General features: G+C 34.5%; 2 protein-coding genes across 2 annotated transcripts in view; one reads left to right on the forward strand and one right to left on the reverse strand.

Annotated features, from left to right (window-relative positions):
• The window catches only part of AIMP1 (aminoacyl tRNA synthetase complex interacting multifunctional protein 1), a 34,086-nt gene extending 30,571 nt beyond the window's left edge, over positions 1 to 3,515 (forward strand). Inside the window, exon 7 of the mRNA XM_006184629.3 lies at positions 3,268 to 3,515. Within this exon, the coding sequence (XP_006184691.2) occupies positions 3,268 to 3,434 (167 nt within the window). The 3' untranslated portion in view covers positions 3,435 to 3,515. The remainder of the gene's footprint in view (positions 1 to 3,267) is intronic.
• Positions 3,516 to 13,705: 10,190 nt separating this feature from the next.
• On the reverse strand, positions 13,706 to 23,549 carry GIMD1 (GIMAP family P-loop NTPase domain containing 1). The gene is made up of 2 exons (XM_006184630.2): positions 22,633 to 23,549; positions 13,706 to 14,042 (listed from the first exon to the last, which is right to left on the reverse strand). Exons 1-2 carry the CDS (start codon positions 23,050 to 23,052, stop codon positions 13,782 to 13,784), a joined length of 681 nt encoding a protein of 226 aa, XP_006184692.2. The 5' UTR covers positions 23,053 to 23,549; the 3' UTR covers positions 13,706 to 13,781.
• Between the last annotated feature and the right edge of the window lie 827 nt (positions 23,550 to 24,376).

Here is a 24,376-nt window from a genome sequence, read left to right on the forward strand (position 1 = left end):
ATTGATATCATCACTTACCTTCTTTGGATAGCCATAACAAAAAAAAAAAAAAAAGAAAGAAAAGAAAATTAGGAAAATAAGATTTATAAGAAGGATATAACACAGGAATGATGAAAGATTTCTCTGGAAAATAGAGTTCATTTTTTTTTAAATGTTTAAAATACTAGGTAAACTTTTCATGGGAGGTGATTTAAACTTTCGTTTCAGACTGACTTTATACCCTACCAAACATTGTGTTACTGAGAAATGTTTTGAGTAAGCCAGAGGCTAGCACTGTATTCAAGACTTCAGCTCTGATTTATATTTGGTGATCATAATGTGATGGGTTTTAATGCAATCTCAAATTTTTAGTTGTGTGAATCAGTTTTATTTACTGATTTGCTAAAGCCTTCCAGCCACATTCAAGGTGTTCAGGTATTGAGCCTTATGTGTTCAAAACAAAAGTCGGGATTTGGAGGTTCCTCTCATTAACTTCTAGTTCATTTTTAGTTCAAATCTTTGTTTCTGGAAAATTATGAGAGTCTTGTGTAAGAACTTTAAAACCTTCAGATCTTAGCTCCACCAGCATTGGGTGACCTAGGAACCTTTCTGAGCCTCAGCTTTTGCATCTATAAGAAGGGATTTTTAATGGTATTTGTTTCTTGTGAGTTTTGTGAGGTTTAATTTTTTAAACACTTAGCGACCTTCCTGGTATTTTAAATTCTTAGCTGCAGCTCTTGTGCCTCTATTTCCTCACTTGTAAAATGGGGGTAATTAATAGCATTTAATACACTGAGGGGATTAAATGAGTCAATACACATAAAGCACATAATGCAGTGACTGGCACATAGTAAGCACTATGTAAGTGGAAGTGTTACGTATTATTGTTATGAATATTGCTTTCTATACAATGTTAATATCTTCCTGGATCTGATAAGCTTAATTTTGTGCTGCACTGCTCAGAGCATATGTCTGCAGTCAGCAGAAATTTACCCACACGACTTATGGTCTTGATTAGAAGCTTTTACACAAACCTGGGGATGATCTACTTGAATTCATTATCGGTTTGTCAACATCTTTTGGGGGATATAGGGAGTGGGAATTCAAAGTTAGTACTCAGGACCTCTGAACAATGTGTCTGCCTTCAGCTTTTCAGAATTCTAGAATGTTCACTTCCCCACATGATCTGTGCACAAAGTAGGATTATGCTCTTAGAGTAAGCAACAGTTGAAAAACAAAAAATAAAATCTTATACTTTATATACTGAAATTTTTTTCTATTCTTTTATTAATTAGTTTTTCTGTTGCCCAGTCAAATCATCAAATGATCTTAAAAGGGGTAAGAAAAATCCTCATTTTTTATACTAGTCAGGCTTAGTTTTGGTTTCATTGCCTGTTCTACTGTAGATACATTATTCAATCAACTGTTCCATCATCTCTGAAAACCTATGTTTCAGAGGATAGTTTTGTATATTCTTGCAGTTTTGTGGCAGTTTCTGAGAGCTAATAAAATGATCTAGAAAGTTATATTTCTATTATTACTGAATAGATATTCAGTAATATTTATTAATAGTTATTACCTCCAGGAAAATCGTTTTCCATTTGAAGCTAACACTTAAGAGATTCATTACTTTTCTTCATTGTTTTTGAAGTTGATTCTTCATTCCAAATATTACTGGACTTCTCCAGCTACTAAAATGATGTTATATTAAACTTTACTCTCTACTTCCTCATCATTCATTAAGTAGAGAGATTGCTTGGTAAATTGGTAGTCTTTAAGCGTAGACCACATTTATTCTACAATGTATTTACTTTTATTGATTGTAAACTTAATAATGTGAGCTACCATAAAGAGAGGAGATAAGATAGTATCCACATGTAAGAGTGTTGTTTCTTTTCTAAAGCATAGTCTATTAGGGGGCAAGTTTTTGGTATCAAATCTGACTCTGCTTATTGATTGTGTGGCTGAGCAGCTTATCTTCTCTAAGCCTCAGTTTCTTTATATTTAAAATTGCATGCAACAACATATATTCCTGGTGGCTAGAAAATATTAGTCCTTGTCTCCTTACTCTTTACTCTCCCTTTCTCTGTCCATCTCACCACATGGAATGGACTGCAGATGAAACCCAGAGTAGTTATTATATTTAGCTCGATGACTCCAATATTTAAGCCAGTATTGGTAAGAAATCTTTATATACTATAGCAGCAATCTAGTCATTGATTTTGTATGTTGAGACATACAGTAAGGCATAAGCTGTTTCTGCCACGTGTAAAAATATAACACATCAAATTTATGGTCTCATCTTTGTACAATCTTTATGTGTAGTGATAAAATGAGTATGTTATGTTTTCATTCTAATCATTTGAGGAATAAATTTACTGAGCTATATAACTGGCAGAACTATTTACAATAAGAGTTAAAATAATATCTTTAATATTTGTAAGGAAATAACAAAATATTTTACCAAACAATAATATAAACTGCTGACATCATAAAAATAAAAGAAGTGTTAAAGGTCTGAAGATCAGAAATTGCATCCAACCCAATTCACTGGAAATCTTTGTGGGCATTCTTTCTTAAATTGAAGTAGAGTTAATTTACAATATTGTGTTAGTTTCAGATGTACAGCAAAGTGATTCAGTTATATATGTATATGTACATGTATATGTATTTTTTTATATAGTTCCCTATGCTGTACAGTATTAACTTATTTATCTATTTTATATATATATATATAATATATATATATATACACACACAATAGTGTGTATCTGTTAATCCCATACTCCTAATTTATTCCTCTCCCCTTTGATAACCATAAGTTTATATTCTATGTTTGTGAATATGTTTCTGTGTTGTTAATAAATTAATTTGTATTTTTTTTAGATACCACATATAAGTGATACCATAAATTAGTCTTTCTCTGTCTCAGTGACTTCACTTAGGATGATAATTTTGATAATTTCTAGGTCCATTTGCAATATTTCATTCTTTTTCATGGCTGAGTAATATTCCATTGTATATATACCCCACATCTTTATCCATTCATCTATTAATGGACACTTACGTTGCTTACATAGCTTGGCTATTGTAAATAGTGCTTATATGAAGTTTAGGGTGCATGTATCTTTGATTTAGAGTTTTCGTCTTTTCTGGATATATGCCTGGGAGTGGGATTGCTGGATCACATGGTAGTTCTTTATTTAGTTTGTAAGAAAACTCCATACTGTTTTTCTATGGACAATTTATTTGATACATTAGCTACGTAATTTTTTTTCTCCCGAACAGGAGAGCCTGACAAGGAGCTGAATCCTAAGAAGAAGATTTGGGAGCAGATCCAGCCTGATCTTTACACTAATGAGGAGTGTGTGGCTACATACAAAGGAGCTCCCTTTGAGGTGAAAGGGAAGGGAGTTTGTAGGGCTCAAACTATGGCCAACAGTGGAATAAAATAAAATAAAATGTTTCAGTTACTGAAATACTTTGGGGAAAACTTAACAATAAAAAAAATACATTTGTCACTTGTATCTAAAATATAACTGGCCTATTTTTATTTTATTTCTCTTCTAGACTTGACTAATGTTTTACTTGATATATATTGTTTTCAATTGATTGGAGAAATGCTTCATTTTTGCCTATGCTTTTTGACCCTTTAGAATATAGGGAGGAAATTGCCTGTGTTTCATGAAGATTTGTTTTTCAGGGGGGATGTTGGCTAGCACATTGCTTTTTCTTTATACCTTTAGATAACTTGAACTATATTAATATGTAGTTTCTTATTTGTAGGGGCATGTTGCATGCAATTGGAAGCCCTTGGGTTTCTATTATATTGTGTATCCGTATTATAAATGTACTCTCCTTTTTAAGAATGGCAAGTTAGAATTTTTGTCAGGCTTATTAACTAGTCATATTTTAATAATATTGAAAATGACCAACTGTTGATTCTAGAGAGCTGAACATCGTAAAAGCTAGAAGACAGGACATTTGAATATTATTGCTATTGCTTGCCAGAGTAACCCAGACTGGTAGTATACTTAAGGTGACTTTTTTAAAAGACTGAAATTTCCAACTCTGTACCGAACTTTTTCTTTCCATTTAGCAAAACAATTAGTAATAGATTTTGACTAGCTCTGAAGAATAAACACGTTGCAAAGTGTTGCCAATGTAGTTTCCAATAAATTGACCATAAAAGCAGCAGTCTATTTTTTTATTCTAGGTGGCTTCTTACAAAGATTCTTTAGATACTTAGTAAAAGATTATTTATAGCTTTTATGTTTAGGAGAGCATTTAAGATTAATGTATTTTATTTTTTATGTACCATCATACAGTCAATATATTAAAAGAAATTATAGCCAAAAACTTAACATACATAAGTATTAAGGTGTCAAATGCCTATTTTTACTCATCTTACAGATTTTGTAGGAACAATGAAAATTAACTTAGGCATTATGAGCTTCAAGTTTACCAGCCTTGAGATGATGACTGAGATACCAAAAAAGAAATGCATCTGTGGAGGTAGGACTATTTTAAAAGGAAAATCATACACACAGTATTTTAGTATTGTCACTATTTATAGCCTGCAATAAGAAGGAAAGGTAAAACAACACTGCATGCTGAGTTATAAAAAGTCTAGTTAAAGTTCATTTATTTAATTATGTCCATGGTGTTCTGGTAGGCCAGGATGTGGTACCATCATAGAAATTTTATTTTCTTCATGAAAAACTGAATATTAACAGAGCATCATTAACATCTGTTGATAACTAAACACAAATAAATCTCAAAAGTTATTTTGTACTCAAGATATGTTATACTTTTGGGAATAAAAACTGTGGCAGAGTCTTTTGTGAGGCTATACTTTCTGATTTTTTCCCAATTATATTAAGTTTCTACAAATAATCATAATATAATCTATAGACTGTTTCAACTATTTAAATAGTTGAAATATTTATTCCCAGTTTTTCAAGTTACATAAAAGCATTAATCAAATTATCCACTTAGCCTCATTCAGTCGTTATTTCTACAGAAAACTTAATTCTATTTTATTTCTATTTCTGGGATGAGAGACCTCTTACAGTATCAACAAAAAATAATGGCATTGTTAGTGAATTGGACATAACTGTTCTGGCTTCTAACTGGTATCCAGCCCTTTAAGGATTTCGGCAGTAGGAGATGGTGTTAGGTCACAGACTAAACATCTGGTGTCTCTCAACATCTATTTATGTGTTCATCTATTTATGTGTTGCAAACTAAACCAGCAGAAAAAGCTGACCTTCCCCCAAGATAACTTTCTTATGCAATGTTGGCTCACTATCTTACAGGGAATGTTGACATTACTAACTTTTCTTATATATAGAAATTCCATGTGTATTATTCTTATGAGATGAGTAATTTTCAGTACATGTTAATTTTTATATAGAATTGGAAATTTTTTTCCTGCCTTGTTTCTGTGAAGAACATTAAGTACAGTACAAGAACATTAAGTGCCCACCAAACAAAGAATTTATTGTTACTTTAAAAAAATATGTAAATTCTCATTTATACCATTTACCGAACATTCAAATTTAATAAGCATGTCAGCAAGATAAAGGGTATGTATAGGGCCTAGAATGTTAGTGAGTTTAACGAGGTCCCAAACTCTGGGTCTTAGCTTGTGGGTCCAAAAACCTTCATGTGTAGATGACTCTCAGAGATGCTAAGAAATATATAGAGCTTAGTAGGATTGGTTTTGAAGCCAGATTACCCAGTTTTGACTCTAGCTCTCCAACTTAAAGGCATGTATGCTCTTGGTCAACTGTTTAGCCTCTGTATACCTACTTCCCTCATCTGTAAGATGGTAATAGTAATGGAACTTACCTCGTTTAGTTCTGAAGATGTATATTATGTTAATAATTTATGAATGGGGTGTTTCAGTAATGAATGGGATGTTTCTTTCCAGAAACTAGCATTCTTATTCTCTTCTGTCTCCTTTCCTGGTATCACATTTCCTAAGAAGGTGAATTCTTATTCAGAAGATTACTTGGTGTATATAAAATGAAGAGTTTCTTAAAGAATATTTTATAGAAGCCCTGTCTTTAAATAGACCTGATTGTTCCTTTATACCAGATGTAGTATCTTTTCTCTCACTAGAGATGGTTTGTACTGAAGCTTTTCTTCCCTCCCTGCACCCTCACTGAAATCCATGTTTTAGATATGTATATGCTGGTTTATTGATGCCCTTTCACTGGTTTAATACTATTGATAAAGTTTCAAATAGTTTTACAATTGTGTTAGGCTAGGAAAACAGTACTTCTAATTATTGTATGTTAGTTTAACCTAAGTAAAAGCAATCCTATTTTCAAATTATTGATGGGTAGAGGAGCACCTTACTATTGATTGTAACAGGGACATTTAAAGGGCATGAGTATACTTCCTCAATTTTCTAGGGAAATTACATGTTGTACCTTTAAAAATATAAAAATATCAGCATGTACAAAAAAATGATCAAAGTGTGCAATATTAGCTGTGTTTTAGCTACATAAATTGTGACACAAGTGCTGGTTCTAAGTGCTGTGCAGTGGTGTGAAAACTAAAACTTCATCACCAAGATACAAAATTAAAACTAGGGAAGCAAATTACTGTAACTCAACTAACAATAATACTGCAAATTGCTGTTTTGTGGAGGAAGCTTTTTAGTTAAGGAAGAACTGTTTCCTTCTCTAACAAATTTAGGGGTATATATGAATAATGTCTGTCTACTCATGGATTTTATTATAAAATTATTAGTAAGATGTTTAGTGCTTTATAGCTAATGAAGTATTTTCACATGTCTCATCAATTTAACTCCCTAGAGGTAAACCAGGCATTTTACCCCAAAGAATCAACAGAAAACTTACATAAATGCCTGTGCTAAGATTGAAACCTAGATCTTACTAATTCTCAGCTTTTCTCCATTACAGTATACTTTCTTTCTCAGTTAGTCATGTGGTTTCTTTTATTTGAATAAGAAATTTAACTTCTCTTTTGTTTAAACTGTAGGGAAAGATGATGATAAATTTTTTTAAAAACCCTAAATTCTAGTAGTTCATGCAAGGAGATTAGGGCAGCTTCTTAATTGGAGTATTTAAGAGATTTTAAAGGGAGAGAGATCACTAAACACTTCTTTGGAGTGATTACAAAGAGAATCTATCAATTTTTTTTTCTTTTTCTGGGAAAGTTCTTAGGAAGAATCACTTGGCAAAACTAGTCTGCTGCTGCTGCTGGGAGCAGTTGCCTTTCTAAAGAACCATGTACGTACCTTGATTCTTTGAGTCATGCACTGTTGTTGAGGTCACTGATCCTGTAATGACAGTCTCCTATGAAGGAAGTCAGTTCCAGATAGGTAGATAGGTAGGTAAGTAGGTAGGTTTTTAAACCAGGAGCAACTTTATACTTACACCCATTTGCAGTACTTCTCGGATGATAACCCCAAGTTTTACAATAACAATGAAAAGAAACATAGTTGCTGATGGCTGATCTGCCTCTATACAAAACTGGATCTTTTTCAGATACCAACTGTTTGGAATGAAAAAGAATAATTTATATGCACAGTTTTGCTTATTGTACTTTTTATACTTACGGTTTTAACTTTGGATAAGTTTTGGCAGAGATAATTCATAGGAGTCTAACTCTAAAAAAAAAAGAGGTGGGGGGAGAAAGGACCTAGGACAATGAAATAATTGTTAGTTTGAAAGTGAGCCAGCTGGAATTTCACAATGTGAATTAATTATTATATAGTATATTTTTTCACCCTTATGTATTCCCTTGTTTGTTTTCTTTTCCTTCCCCTTCCTTACTCCCACCCCCCTCCTAACACCCACTATTCCCAATTCTCTGGATTTTTGAGTAAAATATGTGTGTAAGTGTTATTTTATGTCTTCATCAACATCATTTCCTATCTGGCAGGCTATTGTCCTTAGCAACAGCAGCAGAAACAAGCCCGGGGCTCAATGATTGCAAGAAAAAAGAATAATCCTTTTTAATGAAGAGGCTAACTACTCTTCTTGCCTGTCCCATTGCTATATAATGCCTACAGAATTGTTCAAATAGCAGTTATTAATGTCTGCTCATTTCTATAATGGCATTCACATGGTAAGCCTTCATATCAAGGCTACTCTGACAGAGTTTTACATTTGCTCTTTAAAATGCCTCATTAGAATATTATCCATCCCAGTAGAGAAATGCTCTCAATATATGCATCCACTTAACTTTTCAGCCCTAAGATATTTGGCTGATATTTGTTAATTTAAAACCTGTTCAGCTTTTCGCACCTGGGGAATTTGGAAAGAACAGTGCAGGAGTCATCCAAAATCAACACCACAATTTGATTTCTCTTTGAAAAAGATTAATGAAAAATGCAAACTAAAAGTCACTTTTAATAAGTTTAGCAAAAGAGAATGATTTTCTATAACTTTCAGTTTTCATATGAAAAGATTACATTTTCTCTTAAAGCATATGAACTAACAATAAAAATCTTCAGATGCTTATGAAAAGAAACTTGTTTTTTAAATAAAATTTGAATGAGAATATGGGAAATAGCAATGCCACTTAAAAACACTAGCCTTTTGTAAAAGAATTGTGATTGCCTGAAAATCAGTAGAAGAGGAAAATCTAAGCAAATCCATATTTAAAAATGCAGCATATAGATAAACATAACTAAAAAAAGAAAGCCTGAAGTTGCTAATTGAGATAATTTTATCTAGAAGAGTAAACCTAGTTATGATCAGAGCTGGTAAGTATTAGAGGTGAATCACTAATGCCCTGAGATGGTATGTACTAATGAGGCTCTAATGCCAGCTGCACAAAAATATCAAGTTTAAATTATCTTGAATGTTCAAAGCACTTTCAAATATAAAGTTTAGTAGAGATTTTTGTCTTCTAAGTGAGAATAGCGTACAGATAGGGCACCTGGAGGGACGTAAGGAGAGATTGTAAATTACAGCATCTAGTAGGAAAGGTGGCAGGATACCAAAGATGAACTTTCTGGACATCATTTATTTTACTTAGAGCTAATTCTGATCACAAAGTTCTTTTGTTGCAAGTTTTGATTATCTCCAGTAATTGTCTATTCAACAGATACACATGTACTGTCATCCAGAAAAGTCAAACAACCAGCTTCAGGTGTAATACGGCAGCTTCAGTGCCTTGCTATTCTTATGATTTCTAACAAATTATTTCCCTATATTCACTGCGCTGATTATTTTGAGGAGCTAGAATTTGCTATTGCAGGTGGCTCATGGAAGACCATGTCTGGAATTTAATACTTCTGGGATACTAGGCTAGAAATCAGAGTATATTAGGAAAAGGCACTAACTAGGAAGATGGAGGAAGATTAGAGAAGAGAAAACAATGGTGAGGAATGAACCTTCTATTTGTGTATTAGGTAAAAGAGATAATGATAAACTACCAGGATTACACAATGTAAATGGTAAGAAGGGCTTTTGAAATAGAAAGGGCAATCTGTAAGGGGAAAGTTTTGAGTTAAATAATTAACTATCTTAGCAAAATCTGGTAATATGGGAAAGGAAAAGCATTCCAAAGACTTCTTACCTAGGGAAGATGGGGTAAGAAGAAAAGAATAGGGAGGAAATGAAAGTATTCTAAAGGTCTTATTTTAATAGCTGAGGGTATAATGCAGTGGGGAGAGAGTTCTCAGGGAAATAGTTCTTACTTTGTTATCAAACAATGGTAGAGAAGAAGGTACTTGATTCTGAATTCAGGGACAAGGAAATAATTCTTAATGGGTATGAATTAGAGTAGAACTTCCAAATTATTAAGGAGAAAAACTGAATTAATAGCAATTTTATAAATTGGTAAAACTAAGGAAAAGAAAAATGCAAGGAATACAGTAATATAAACAATAAACATGACATATGATGGAGAATCATCCTGTATGCTTGCATGGGAGGATTTAATATTGTAAAATGTCATTTGTTATAAACATACACACTGCAAATGAATTTTTTTTTGAAATTAGATAAAACAGATCTGAAAAATTATATATATGAATGACTGGGAGGAGCCAGAAAATATTTTGAAAAAGGAAAAACAAGGGAAACTTGTCCTCCTAGATATCAAGGAAAGATATAAAACCATTTAAATTAAATCATTCTGGTATTGATAATAATATAAATAAAATAGATAATGGAAAAGAATTATGAATCCAGAATAGATCCAGAAATAGATAAAGGAGATACATATTTATATATCTATCTACCTACATTTTTTTCAGTAGGAAGAGATGAATTATTTAATAAATATAGCATATACAGTTGGTTACCCATCGAAAAGGAAATGAAACTAAAACCCCATCTTGTATCATGTACATAGAAATATATGACTAAGAAAATTCACAAATTTTGTTTGGCGAAAGTTACCATAAATAAAACTGAAGGACAAATAATAGAATTGAAAAAAAATTTTGCAAAGTGAAAAACAGAGGGCTAATATCTGTAATATACATGGAGCTCTTCCAATTTACCAAGCAGGAAGTATTAAAGAAAAAGTATTCAGTAACACTTGTTAAAAGTGGTAAGGCAGACTTTATTTAGGACCATCAAAATAGGTCTAGGGAGCACTGCAATAGGAATTTACAACGGAGGGGAGAGAGATTGGGCTAACTCTGAATAACAGCATGGGCAAGTAGGAATTTGTAGCGAAGGAGCAGGGTGGAGATCAGAGGTAGAAGACAACTAAGAGGGAAATAAAAGGAAGAGTCAGAGGGAGTCTGGGTAACCCAACCTAACAGGATCTTTGCTGAAGACAGGCCGGAGTGATTAGACAAGGAACCTGACCAGATATCGAGGGTGGAGGGTTCTGGTTAAACTGACTTAGCAGGGTTCTTGCTAAAACTGAATTTTACAAGGAAGTGCACAAATGGGCCTAGGAGAAGGTTCAGAAACCTGACTAAAGTTTTTGTCAAGCAAAGAAGTGTGAGAGATAATCCAACAGAAAAATGACAAAAAGGACAAAGAACGTGAAGAGGCAGCTCAAAGAAGAGTGAATCTAAATGACCAACATGCTTATAAAAAGATGCTCCAATTCAGTATTAGTCTGGGAAATGCACATTAAGATGAACAGTAAGATACGATTTACATTTACCAAATGTGTTAGCAGTAGGTGTATAAGATAACACTGATTGATGACAAGAATATAGGAAAAGGGTACTCAAATGTTGCTGAAAATTAAGTTTGTTGCAACATTTATGAAAATAAATTGAGTAAGAGACCAGAAATCTCACTCTTGGAGATATAACTTTTAGAAAAAAGCCAATGTTACATTAAAAAACATGTACAAGAATAGTTGTTGGAACATGGCTTTTGGTGGCAGAAAACTGGAATACACAGCAATAGACGAGTAGCCACAAAAATTGTTCTGTATACACTGAAATGTTGACATCCTGTTAGGCAGCCTTTAAAAAGGGTGAATTTAAGCTACATTGTAGACTTGGAGGAATTAAATGAGGTGGTGTTGGTAGTGTTAAAAAAAAAGATGTAGAGAGTATGAAATGTTTTTTAAAAAGACAAAAGCCCTATGTATGTTTATGTCTATGTATGTGTTCTGTGTGTGTGCAAATATTTGGACATGCAGAAGACACGAATGGTGCATACCATGTTTTATGTTGATGTGAGCTATCTCTAATGGGCTGGTTTGCATGAAGAGGAGGAGAGATGGAAGGAGGGGAGAGGTAAAGGCGAACTGAAAAAAGCAAAATATAAAAATGCTAAAGAAAAGTCAAGTATGTAATATGATCACATTCAGGGATTTATGTAAAATATATATACATATACCTGTATATACACACAAATCTAAAATAATTCAGGGAAGAACATCACAGAAGTCTTCCTCTGAAACTAAAAGTACCTTTCCTCTATTAATCATTGACACCAGGCCAGCCTCAGAGATCTTGAATCCTTAATGATTCTGCACAACATATCTTTCCTGAAGCTAACTAGTATTTGTGTTCTAGAAGAGTTAGCTGACATCACATGAATGAAGGATATGAAGGGCTCAAAACCTGACTTTTTCACTCTTCTCTTCAATTGCAATTTCACCTTCTCAGCTTCAAATTTCTTTCTTTAATCCTAAGTCACCAACCCCTGCAGAAATGCCAATTTTACGTAACTTTCAAACTCAGTCCAGTTGTTAAGGCTCCTGCTTGACAATTGCAAGTTGACCCACAATGATGGAAGGGGGCTATGCAGAAAAATAGAGATGTTTCAATTTGGAATTTATATGCTTTTCTTTAAGAACACTTTATAAATTTTGGACGTAGGCTAATACCATTTGTGCTAGAGTTCAGGTAATATTAATTATTAAGTACACTTTCAAGAACTAGTCTAGGCGAATAAACCAGCAGCTGTAAATCTCTTTTCAATGGAAAATATAGTATATTGCACACACAAAAGAAGCAATTTATAAATTAACTTTATGAAAACAGCCTGTTTGTAAATTGGGGACTATCTTGGTAAAATAATTTATAAACAATAAAGCTCATGTGCAAATGTTAAACATGTGGGTGATCCAATTTTGACTTGGTGATGATGGGCTTGGCTGTTAGGATTGACTAGAATTATCCTTCTTTGATCCTCACTGCTGCCTTTGAGATTATTCTGGAGCTCTCTACTAAGCCAAACTGACCAACCTTCCAAGGCAGACTGGACACCTCTTCTTCAGTCAAAGCTTTATTCATATTTGGTTATTACAGTTGTTACACTTATTTCTGCTGCAGAGCTTGGTTTGGAGATACTACCTTTATTTCCAGACCTAAATAGAAACCACAGCTTATAAAAGAGTGGAAGAGAAAGATAACATTTTTTGAGCATAAGATGTTTTAATCATTTCAGTAACTATGAAGTAGGTATTCAACATAAGGAAACAGTCCTTCACAGGTTAAGTAATTTTCCTTGCTTAGCATCAAGTTAAGTAGTGTAGTGTTTTTAAAATATATAGTAATTTCCTGAGTTTTAACTTTAAGTGTACTGTATATACCAAACAGTTCATAAAGCAGAAGTGTTTGCTGTTGAATGTCCACAAAATGAATGCACTATATGAAACCAGCTTCCAGATCAAGATATATAACATTACTGACACATTGTAAAATGACTATAACTCAATAAAAAAAAGTTTATATATATTAAAAAAAAAGAAATATAACATTACCGGAATCTCAGAAGCTGCCTTGGTTTGTGCTTTTACTATCTCCTCCCCAAGGGTAACTACTCTTCCGACTTCCAACACTTCTCACATCAGAATAGTTTAAATTACATAAGTTTCGACTATAGTGTGAAATTTATACAAATGGAATCATAGAGTATGTACTCTTTTATGTCTGGCTTCTTTCAACATTATGTTTGGGTAATTCCTTTATTACCTGCAGTAGTAGTTTGCTCATTTTCATTATGGTATAATATTCCATTGTGTAAATATACTACAATTTCCTTATCCAATGTACTATTAATGGACATTTGGGTAATTTCCAGTTTTTAGCTTTTATGAATAGTACTGCTGTGAACATTCTTGTACATTCAAGTCTTTTAATGTACAAATATATATATTTCTGTTGGATACACTTAGGAGTGTGATTACTGTGTCATAAGATTTGCCTTAGAATCTTGAATCCTATATGTTATTTTTAGCTGCTGAACAGTTTTCCCAAGTGGAAATACCAAGTACAGTCTCACTGACAGCATATGGGAATTCTGATGGTCCATAGCCATGCTAACAGGCATTTTTGAAACTGGGTTGCTGACTGTAAAACCCAATGCCCTTTTCCTTTTACCTAAATTTTATTTAAAAGTAATAACTTGGTAACAATTTTCTTTTATAAATTCTATGATTCTCTCTAAGATTTTTAGTCTTTGTTCATTAAGCGAGCTTCGGTTTTTATACTGGAAAATATACCTGTGCTGAATAGAATTTAGTAGGGTTAGCAGTGTATCAGAGGCCTCATGTAAGTATTCATCTTCATTGAACCCAGCCTCTTCTATTTTTTCTGCGTGGGTGAAAAGAATGGCAGTGTAATTCTTCCAGGCATGTCCCAGAAGTTCCTGAAAGAGAGAAGAAGTTAAACGGCTATTTGCCTTGGACTATATTTCTCAAAAAATGAGCAAAGAAGTTACTATGTTTTAACATAGTCAACAGATATATACCTCATTATGGTTCTAAAAGCTGATATATATAATGGAAAGTGAAGATGGGGTCAAATAATGTAAGCAAATGGAGAGAGGTGGGTGGACTTTCTTTAAAAAAGGGTTTAGGTTGCCATTTTATTTTTGCTGTTATAACTCATGTATATACAACTACAAAACTGCATTATATCAATGGTGCATATGATATAATTACATTTATAACATTCAGCAATCATTTATACTTGCCTGTCAACCTGAATCTGTTAGACCACTGAATTCCTTTAAGTCAGAAGACCTTGCCCAAGGGAAACGTCATGTCTTTTTTTGTAGGGATGGTGTCATCATCACTAAAAGCATTTTCTAACAATTTGTAATTACATAATCTGGTTAGTCTATTGATTAGTCAGATGACATGGAAATGCCAGGATCAAAATACATTTGGTAATTTGGAACAACTACAGAATATTACTGTGATTTGTGTCCTGATCACATGCCTAGAATCAAACCCAATTTATCCAATGACTTCCTCTAATGTAGGTGAAAAACACTAAAGACTGGTATTCCTTTGTTTAGTAATATGTAGAAGTTGGTTATGTAATAAATTCTTGTTTGATTAGTGAAAATAAGCTGACATAAAGCAGAAGTAATAGCATGTGACAGATTGTTCACACAATGTGGAAGGCACCTAGAAATAACCAGTTAACTTTTTTGAATATTTCCAAAGTTATATGAAATCATGACAATGGGACAATAAAATTCCCTCCATTCCAAACACTTCCATGATAAAAATATTTCTAAAACTGCTACCAGTTCATAATAGCAAGAAAAGTACAAAACACTTAGTAGTAAACATAACAAGAAATATTCAGAACCTCTAATAACTAGAAGAAAAAAGAGAGAACAACTCACATTTAGTGCTGGCTATTATGCTACTCACTTTACGTGCTTCATCTCTTTTGAAGATCAACATGATGATTTGTGGGAGATACTAATATTATCTCCACTATGATATGGAAAAACTGATGCATAAGTTGACCACAAACCCACAGAGTATTAGCACAAACTCTAGTTTATAAAAATCTTGAAAAAATTGAAAAACAGTTTGGGAACTGGTTTGAATGTATATAACAAATGTAGGATTCATATTTATAATACTGAACAACTGAAAAAAAGATGGAAGAAGAGAAAAGGGAAAAGAAAGAAAAATGAAGGAAGGAAGCAGGAGGGAGGGAGGGAGGAAGGAGAATCAGGACATAGACATCTAATGTGAAAATATGGTAACTGTGGGACAATGTATTTAAAATTAGAAACATTTCAAAACCATAGTAACCAGTATAACTCTTAATACATTACATTATATATTACATTATACATCTTAATACATTACATTATAACTCTTAATTTTACCAGAACTCTTTATTTTCACATTCTCTTGACCATGACCTCTTTGAAGGCAAAGTCTATGTCTTTCTATATTAATCAAAAGCACTAGCACATTGTAAACTCTCAATAAATATCTGTTTAATTTGGAATTGAGACCCTGAGCATCATCTTAAATGGGGGTTTAGGGTTTTATTTAATAGTTTTAAGTCTTCAATTTTGAAATTTAATCTTTGAGACACAAAAATTGTACTTCCCTGTAAAACTCTTTTCTATAGTTCATTATCATGGATTTGCTTGTAGTCTGCAATTACTATTTTGTACTCAGAGGGACTCTCTCAAGGTATAGGTCCAAAACTTTTCCTTATATCTGTTCAAAATTTGTCTACGCCATAGAATAATTGTATATTTCTAGTTCCCCTAAAAATGCCCTGCTTCAAGAAAATCTGAATTGACATTTCAAGATCAACACATTAGGGAATAATAATTTTAGCAGAAAGATTCTAAACTTTACAATATAATTTTTCAAAGAGGTACTTTAATTGGCACATATTATGTGCCTTTAAAACACAAATTAGCATAATCTTAACCCAACTTTAAAGAACATTGCTCTTGTGTAAATCTAAGTATATGTGCAATGTCAACATCACATTTTAGCTAATAGTGATATAGCAAAATTAGCAGACCTCTTCAGAGTTTGTCATATGTGTTGTTTACTGTAACACATCTCTCATGGGAGAGAAGTCAGAGAACTGCAAAATAAATAAATGATGCTGTGGTTTGAATTGTATCCCCTTTCTCCAAATTGATAAGTACATCCTAACCTTCAGTACTTCAGAAGTGATTTTATTTGGAAATATGGTTATTGCAGATGCAATTGATTAAGATCATTAGGGTGAGGCTCTAATCCAGTATATCCTTATAAAACAGAAATTTGGACAAAGACATGAATACAGGGAGAATACCAGGTGAGCATAAAGACAGCCATCCATAAGCCAAGGAGAGAATCCTTAGACAGATCTTTCACTCACAGCCCTGAGAAGGAACTAACCCTGCTAACTTCTATTTTAGACATCTAACCTCCAAAACTGAGAGATGATAAGTTTATATTGCTTAAGCCACCCAGTTAGTGGTACTTTGTTATGGCAGCACTAGCAAATTGATCCAAATTGTTGAAAAATTTGTGAAGTGCTAAATATATCAGATCTAGGTTCTGGGAATAAGATTTCTGGGTCATTTACATCAGAATCACTCTAGATACTTGCTAAAAATGCATCAAAATCTTTAGGGATGGAGCCTCATAATGTGAATTTTAGACAGCACCCTCGATGATTTACTCCTGCAAATACTTATTGAGGGTCTACTTAGTTCCAGGGACAAGGAATGGAACAAAACGGATACCTTTCCTGCTCATATCTAGAAGAGCTTCTTGTTTACTATCTAAACTTAATGCTAAGGAAGAGAGACAGACAGGAAAATAAGACTTAATTTGTTGTAATCACAAGTGTTGTGATAGAAAATGTATTGGCACTATAGAGGCAGGTGTTTAGCTCAGTTTTGGGTGGTGGGGTGGAAAGTGAGGGTAAAGGGGAGGGGTCAGGAAAAGTTCCATGTGTGAGTTTATGCCTTAAGCATAGGAATTAACAAGGGAGTTATCAGGCAATAAAGATATACCAAGTAAAGAAAGTGAGCATTATTGGGAATTGTATAGTATTGGAATTTATTTCTATACAACTGTTGATTCTTTAGCACTCCTGTCTCTGAAAGTTTCTCATATTTAGAGCCAGACCTGATCCTCACCCAGTACATTATTGATGTGTTCACATTGATTGTCATAATCTTGAAATGTTTAATACAGGTTAATAAATAGCTACTACCCTTAACCCCTTGATCTACCCCCATACCTACTCCCTGGGTATTTGTTGATTGATGCATGAGCTATACTTGATTTTAAATATTTTAAAAACATCACCATAAAAAATCATGCTAAATAAACTGGCTCAAATGGTTCTCTCCTGGGTTATATATTATAACATGGAATTCTTCTCTTGCTAGGTTAGTGCTTATTACATTAAGTGGTATAACATTCACAGTGTGTTTTTATTTCCTAGCTTTCTGTATTGTAACATTAACGTGTTCCCTCTTTGTCTTCACCAGACATTTCCTATACTTTAAACCATAATATCATTCAGGAAAAATGAGTTAAAGCACCTAAGGATAATAGATTTGTAAGCTCGACACTGCTTACGAGTCCATGTGTTCAGCCACTGGGAAATTTTTACATGTTGATAATTATTTATGAAAGGATGCTCATGTCCTAAACTGTGAGAGAAATTGCACTTCTGAATTACTGCCAAAAATAGAAGAAAATGGTTGATTTAGCTTATATTCTTTAGATTGATTTTTGGCCGGAAAATAGTTGAATATTTGAAAGTAGTGTTGCTTGGTGTATAGTCATCATGTTAGTGGCCAAACATGTTCTCTATGGACCCAGAGAAAGAATATCCATGCTTGATTGATACCTCACATAAAAATCCAAAAGCAAGATAAGTTAATGTAAGTTATCTGGTGTTAATAATTTAAATATAGTACTAAGCTAGATGGAAATTTTACAATCAATCATGACTTGTTTGCTTTCAAAGTGCTAATGGGTATGAGTCCATCTAGTCCTTTTGGGACAACTAGTTAGGATATAAACTTTGTTTTCCAGGAATTATGTTCATTTTCCCAGGACCTCACCAGCCCTGCCCCATTTGTTTGTGGTTGATGAAATCATAGCATCTGGACTTTTTAGGGGGAAACTTTAAAAAAAGCCAACTATTACATCAACTGAGAAAAAAATTATCATGGATCAGGAGGACAATAAGGACCATTCTTTATATTTTATTCTATTCCCTAACTCTCTTCCCACTTAAAGCACCACATTTTCCTTCTTAGAGAGCCAAAGCAGAATGATAAGACCTCATTAGATCAGATTTAGAGAATATTCAACCTTAGAGATCATCTATCCAAATTGCCTTATTTTACAGATGAGGGTATTAAGGTCTTGTGATGTTAAATGGCTTGGCCAAAGCCACAGAGCTGATTATTGGCAGACCTGGGCCTGTAACAGAGATCCCCTGACTGCCAGGCCCATGTCCTTCTCACTAAATTGGGGCTTCTCAGTTTAACATCACTAAGCCAGTGAATTTTCTTCCCAGATTGTTTTCTGAATTAAGAAGGAAGTTCTTATAATTATAAATCAAGGCTGTGTAAATTTGATTTACTCTTACTTTTTTGTGATGCCTATCAAGATAGTTCCAAAGAAGGCTATAAGTAATATGTCTCAATTTTAGAGTAAGTCAGATACTAACAACAAAGTCATACTGACCATAAGTTAACATTTATTATGCACCTGTCATGTACCTATGTCTGAGTTAATTTACTATTATGTTAACATGACATTAATCCCCAAAGTAACCAAGTAAAGTAGACACTATTATCTTTCCCAATTTACCAATGAAAAGATTGAAGTTGGAGGAGTTAACTTGCCCAAGGTTACAAAACAAATAGCTAAGTAGGAACTTAAACAGGTATAATTTACTCCAGAAACCATGTTCTTAATCTCTATAATAAGTTGCTCATATCTAGTAATTCATTTAAATAGGTACTCATAACAATCTGGGTAGTGATGATGACAATAAAAACAATAATAGTAATGGCAGTTTTCTTCAAACCTACTGTGAATCTGTTCTAAGTCAGGCACAATGCCAAGCACATTGCATTTATTAAATATAACCCTCAGAACTCTTTAACATAGGTAAATTATCCCCATTTTATAAGTAAGGAACTGCAGCCAAGAAAGTCTTAGTAACATAGTCATATACCTAGAATTGTAACAGGCTTATTTTTCAACTAAATTATATTGAATAGCTAAGTTCGCGATCTTTGTTTGGTATGTTCAGGCCCTGCGTTGGCCTTTCTGAACCTTTTATGTGCATACCTACCTATAACATCAACAGTCGAATTGTTCATTCAAAATCAAAAATACATGCTTGAAGCCTGATTGTTTACAGCAATAATATGCACATGATACCATGATTGTGGGAAAAATTTAGTCAGTTCCTGGATTCAATTCCTAGTGCAGTTTGGCTGCATGCTAGCACTTTCTTTAAGGTGACTTTATCATAGATGCTCTGATTCATTATTTGGGGATTTTTAAAATAATATTCAAATGATAGGTAACTTTCAGATTTATTCCCCAGTTTTGGAGAGATGACTTGTATCTCCACCTTTTTGCTGTAAATTAATGAAGGCCTAACATAAATAAAGAAAAAGAGATAGTTTGAGGAAATGTTTCATTTGTCCCAGCTGGCAGCTTATAACCCCTCTATAAAATACCTTAGAGCACAAATTGGGAGATATTTAAGGAGACAGCAGAGAAGCACAGGAAAGAAGATGTCACTTCTCCAGCAGTTGACCTTGAAGGATTCCTTCAGTGAAAGGCATCAGTGCCCCCAGAAAGGGGGAAAGGAAAAAGGAGAAGGCAGATGTTCTCTTCCCTATTTCACATGAGCCAGGAAGAAAAAGAAATCCAGGGTGTGTCTGGAAACAGAGGACCTTAACAGCTAGCTCTTGCTCCTTCCTAACAGCTGCTGGTCCTGTTGAATATTCAGACATTCTGCAGCTGCTCCCAATCTGTGAGCACATCCAGATGGCTGCCACCAGTATCTGAGGCACCTTCAGAAAAAAGGTCATAAACAGCCAGCCTGTGCTTAGGCAATCTTCACCCAGAGATCAAGGTGTAAGCCCAGAGTAGGACTGTGGTGCCTCTCGGGTCGTGGCCTCTCTGAGGATTACTAAATCTTGGCTGCTGAGTTCTCCTGGGAGAGAGAAGTTATTTATTCTCGAAAAAAATATCTGGATCCGAGTTTTGCCCTAGCCCATCTCCTCTCTGCGTTCAACTTCTGAATTGGACACTGACTTAAGGAAGGCAGCTGTAAAAGAAGAAGGCTGCACGCCAAATACCATTTAAAAGGATCAGAGACATGTATGAATCAAACTTACTTGTATAAAAAAACAGTGGATTAGAATATTGTTCTATATCCTAAAACTGGAAAAATCTATTTTCAAAATGTATGTCTTTTAAAATAATCCTCTTTGGCTGAGCATAGGACCAGCAGAAAGAAAAATCTGGAGACATATGGAGAGAGTCAGGTTAGTTTTTGAGAAATATTTATGCACTTACTGAATTACATCCATCCGTAGCTTAAGCTAAATGTCTATTTAATAGCAGCTTTAAATGGATTTTTTAAACGTTTTAAAAATTACACTGACAGCATGGTTGTAGGCCTTTGCCCCCCACTTGATTTCTATGAAAAATGTTGTTTGAAATTCAGGCTTTAATAGATTGGGGGAGGTTTATGGTCTTTCTTAGATTTCACATTGTTTCTTAATTGCAATCATCTTCTCTTCTTTGCTTTTGTACAGCATGTCCTTGATTTTTCAGGAGTTGGATGATGAGGATTTTTTTTATACTCTTGTCACCCTAATTTTTTCCACTAGTTTCTTGTGATTACACATATGGCTTTTTTTTTTTTTTTCATTTTTAGAAACATACACAGTCACTGAAAACAAAATGTGTCTGTCATTTAGGACAATCTTATGGCTTTACTAAAGGAAAATATTTTTCTTTAAAGCAGAATATACTATCTTTCTAAGTATAATAGATTCTACATCAACATAATCAGAGGTTGGATCAAAAGAAGAGTAACATTTATACAAATTCATTTTGGATGAAAAATGTCTGCTCTGTTCTTCATGTAACTTAACCATGGAGCTTCTAGTAGAGATAAGTTCTCTTAGATCAGTGACATAATGAGATGACTGAGTAATACTAGTGAAGTCTAGCAGTTAAATTTGGGTGGCCCCAGACTGGAGAATCAAGAAACTGAATAGATTGGAGCAGCTTAATCAGCGGCTTCCAGGAACTTTTGGTCCTACATGGGCCTTATTCGTATATGTATGTGTACTGAGTGCAGCTGCTATTCCCTCCGTGTCCTAGCTGCTTTCATACTCAGGACCTTTCCCCTCTGCCCAGCTCCTCTCCAAGACTGATTAAATAAGCTTCCAACTTAGTGACTTAAAATAAATGAACAAACAAACAGGGATGAACTACGGGGCAAAGGTGAGCATGTGATATTTTTGCTCACTCTAAGTTCCCTGCAATCTTCTCATGGCTGGGATAGAGCAGTTTGTGAACCCACAGATAATGAGGCAAGCAGAGCTTCTGAAATTCCTGATTTCTTTCCTATAAGTAAAATATAAATCTCCCCTGAATGTTTACCATGGTTTAAGTCTCAGCGATGCCTCCTTTCCCCCTAGTCATACATAATACTATTTTGGCAGTTAATGCATTGTCTTATACTTACTTATCTATTTGTCTCTTCTAGAATGTGAGCTTTTGGAGGGCAGGGCTCATATATTATTCACCAGTCATTTGTCTCTGTGCAGGATTCTGTTCAATGACTGAATCAGTGTGTAAACCCCCATTTGTTGGTGAACTGTAAGAGATTATCCCTTGATGTTGAATGGATGAAAGTCAGGATTTTAGTTCAGTTGTTCTAAAGCTCGACTGTTTTACAGAAATATATGGGGATTTTGTGCAAATACAAATATGCTAGCTCCACTCATGAGATTCTGTTTCAGCAGGGCCTGGATGAAATTGCATTTTTAACAAGCAGCTCAGTTGATTCTGATGTAGATAGCCTCAGACCACATTTACAAACTTAATCAGATTCACAGTTCCTAGGGGTTTGAGACTTAGTTAACCTCTAAAGTTCAGTATCTCTCTCTCTCTCTCTCTCTCTCTCTCTCTCTCTCGCTCTCTCGCTCTCTTTGTTTTTTTTTCTTCTATGACCCAGTTGTAAAATGACTGACTGAATTTCTTAAAGGAAATTGTAAAAATAACTCCTGGTGGGAAAATCAAGGATTTTTGCCAGTTATTTCTGTGTGATTGCTTTTTAAAAATGAATTGTTTCAAACGTTCTTTAAACCAGTCTTTGAACCAGTTTTCCATAGTTCTTTCCAATTAAGACAATATCCTTCAAATGGGAATAATGTCATTAGTGTAACTGCCTCTTTGTATTACCTGGATCATCTGGACTGGGGAAGATTCTTCCTGTCCACAGAGAGGCACGTCTGCCCTCTGGACCAGCAGTGCAAGATGGAGACCCTCTTGCCCGAAGTGATGTGCCAGGGCCTCCCTGACCTCCTGTTTCACATGCTTCTCGCTCAGCTTGCTGTGCGGATAACCTGGAGTATCCAACACCCGGATCTGCAGGGTTATCTCTTGTCCCCCTCGGCGCATGAAGCCCCGGAGGTGACAACTGCGGCCCAGACTACAATCTTTGGTCACAGAACATGGAGCAAAGCTGCTGTGGAAGTCAGTGCTTCCCAGAAGAATGTTTCCAGCAGAACTTTTTCCACTTTGAGTCATGCCAAAGAGGGCCAAGTTGATGGTCATCTTGCTGGAGTCCATCATGGCTGTGGGTAAACAAAGGTTCAGCATAAACAGTCAGGCTTCTACACTCACCGACAATGTAAGTCTTCTTACCTGGCCTTGAGCACTCCAGGTATGGCCTTTGATATGCTTCCCCCTCATTCTTGGTGCCTAAAGCATGGAGGAACACTCCACTCAAGTGGGGATCCCCCAGTGAAAGAGGGAAAATGGAAATAATATTAGTTTGCAGTGAAAGGAGAGAGAAATCAAATACAGATAAGAAAAGGGAGGAGGAAGCAATCATTGCAGGAAAATGAGAAAAAAAATCACATGAAGATAATGTAAACCATATTTAGGAGGAATATGTCAACTCATCAATGTGATAGGTGAGTTGGTTTAGGAATGGGTGCTGCTGTTCCTCAGTTCAGGAACAAAGGTAGCAGCAGTGTTTGAAAATTATGCATTCCTGGAGGAGAAGCAGGAACAGTACAGTGGAAAAAACAGTCCCTTTTGTATTTTAAACAACCCCCAGCCTCCACACCCCTTGAATACACAAGTGGCATCTGCAAAAACCATCTTTCCTGACTTCCTGAATGCTTCTCTCCTGTGAAAGATGAATAATATTAAAGGAAGACTTCTGTTTCTGTTTACTCATTTTTTTTTAACAATAAGGCAACATTCTGATGAAAATGAGAACTACTTGCAATTTCTGTTATGAAATAACATGGTTCACCATAGTAAAACATTGACTCTTTAATGAAGAAAAGTGAAGCCCAGCTATACTGTGCAGTTCAGTTAGGAGGGAGGAGAACCTTGGGAGACTCTATTCCCTTTACAACACCCCTGCAATGTAGTTAATTTTTTGTACAGAAATAACCCCTTTATAGCATTTTAAGGTTGTCAGTAATTTTCATTAGATCAATAAGGCAGAGCTACTGGCCAATTGCCAAATGTACTCAATCTGCTGTTTCAAAAATAAAGATATTTAATAGCCATATATATTATTTTTTGCTTATAACTTATACTTTTACTGTAAAGGTTTATGTACCTCTGGACTTTCTTGTCCTCTAAGGCCCTAACTACAATCTTTCCAGACCCTAATATGAGTATCTTGAAGGAAACTCACACCCTCATTTAAAAGATTTTCATTTTAGGGGTCCCTGAAGGTGACCCCGGATCTCCCAGCTCATTTGCTGTATTAGCTGCACCATAGTCACTCAGATTCCTTTTTACTCCTGAATTAAACAATGATTTTTTTTTCAAGAATTAATTATAGAACCCCAACCGATTTGCTGTGTTTCACATACCTTTTCCAGTCTTAAAAATGCTTTCTCTACAAAGGCTTCCCTCGAGCTGATATAGTTGTTCTTTGATATGAACTTCAACCTTCTGA

The sequence above is a fragment of the Camelus ferus genome, chromosome 2, assembly GCF_009834535.1.
Source record: "Camelus ferus isolate YT-003-E chromosome 2, BCGSAC_Cfer_1.0, whole genome shotgun sequence".
NCBI lineage: Eukaryota > Metazoa > Chordata > Mammalia > Artiodactyla > Camelidae > Camelus > Camelus ferus.

Coding starts and splice junctions, on each gene's coding strand:
- GIMD1 (XM_006184630.2), bottom strand. CDS start 23,052: ATGCTGAACCTTTGTTTACCCACAGCCATGATGGACTCCAGCAAGATG. Junction 14,043..22,632: donor CCCCAGTCCAGATGATCCAG/GTAATACAAAGA, acceptor TCTCTCTTTCAG/GAACTTCTGGGACATGCCTG.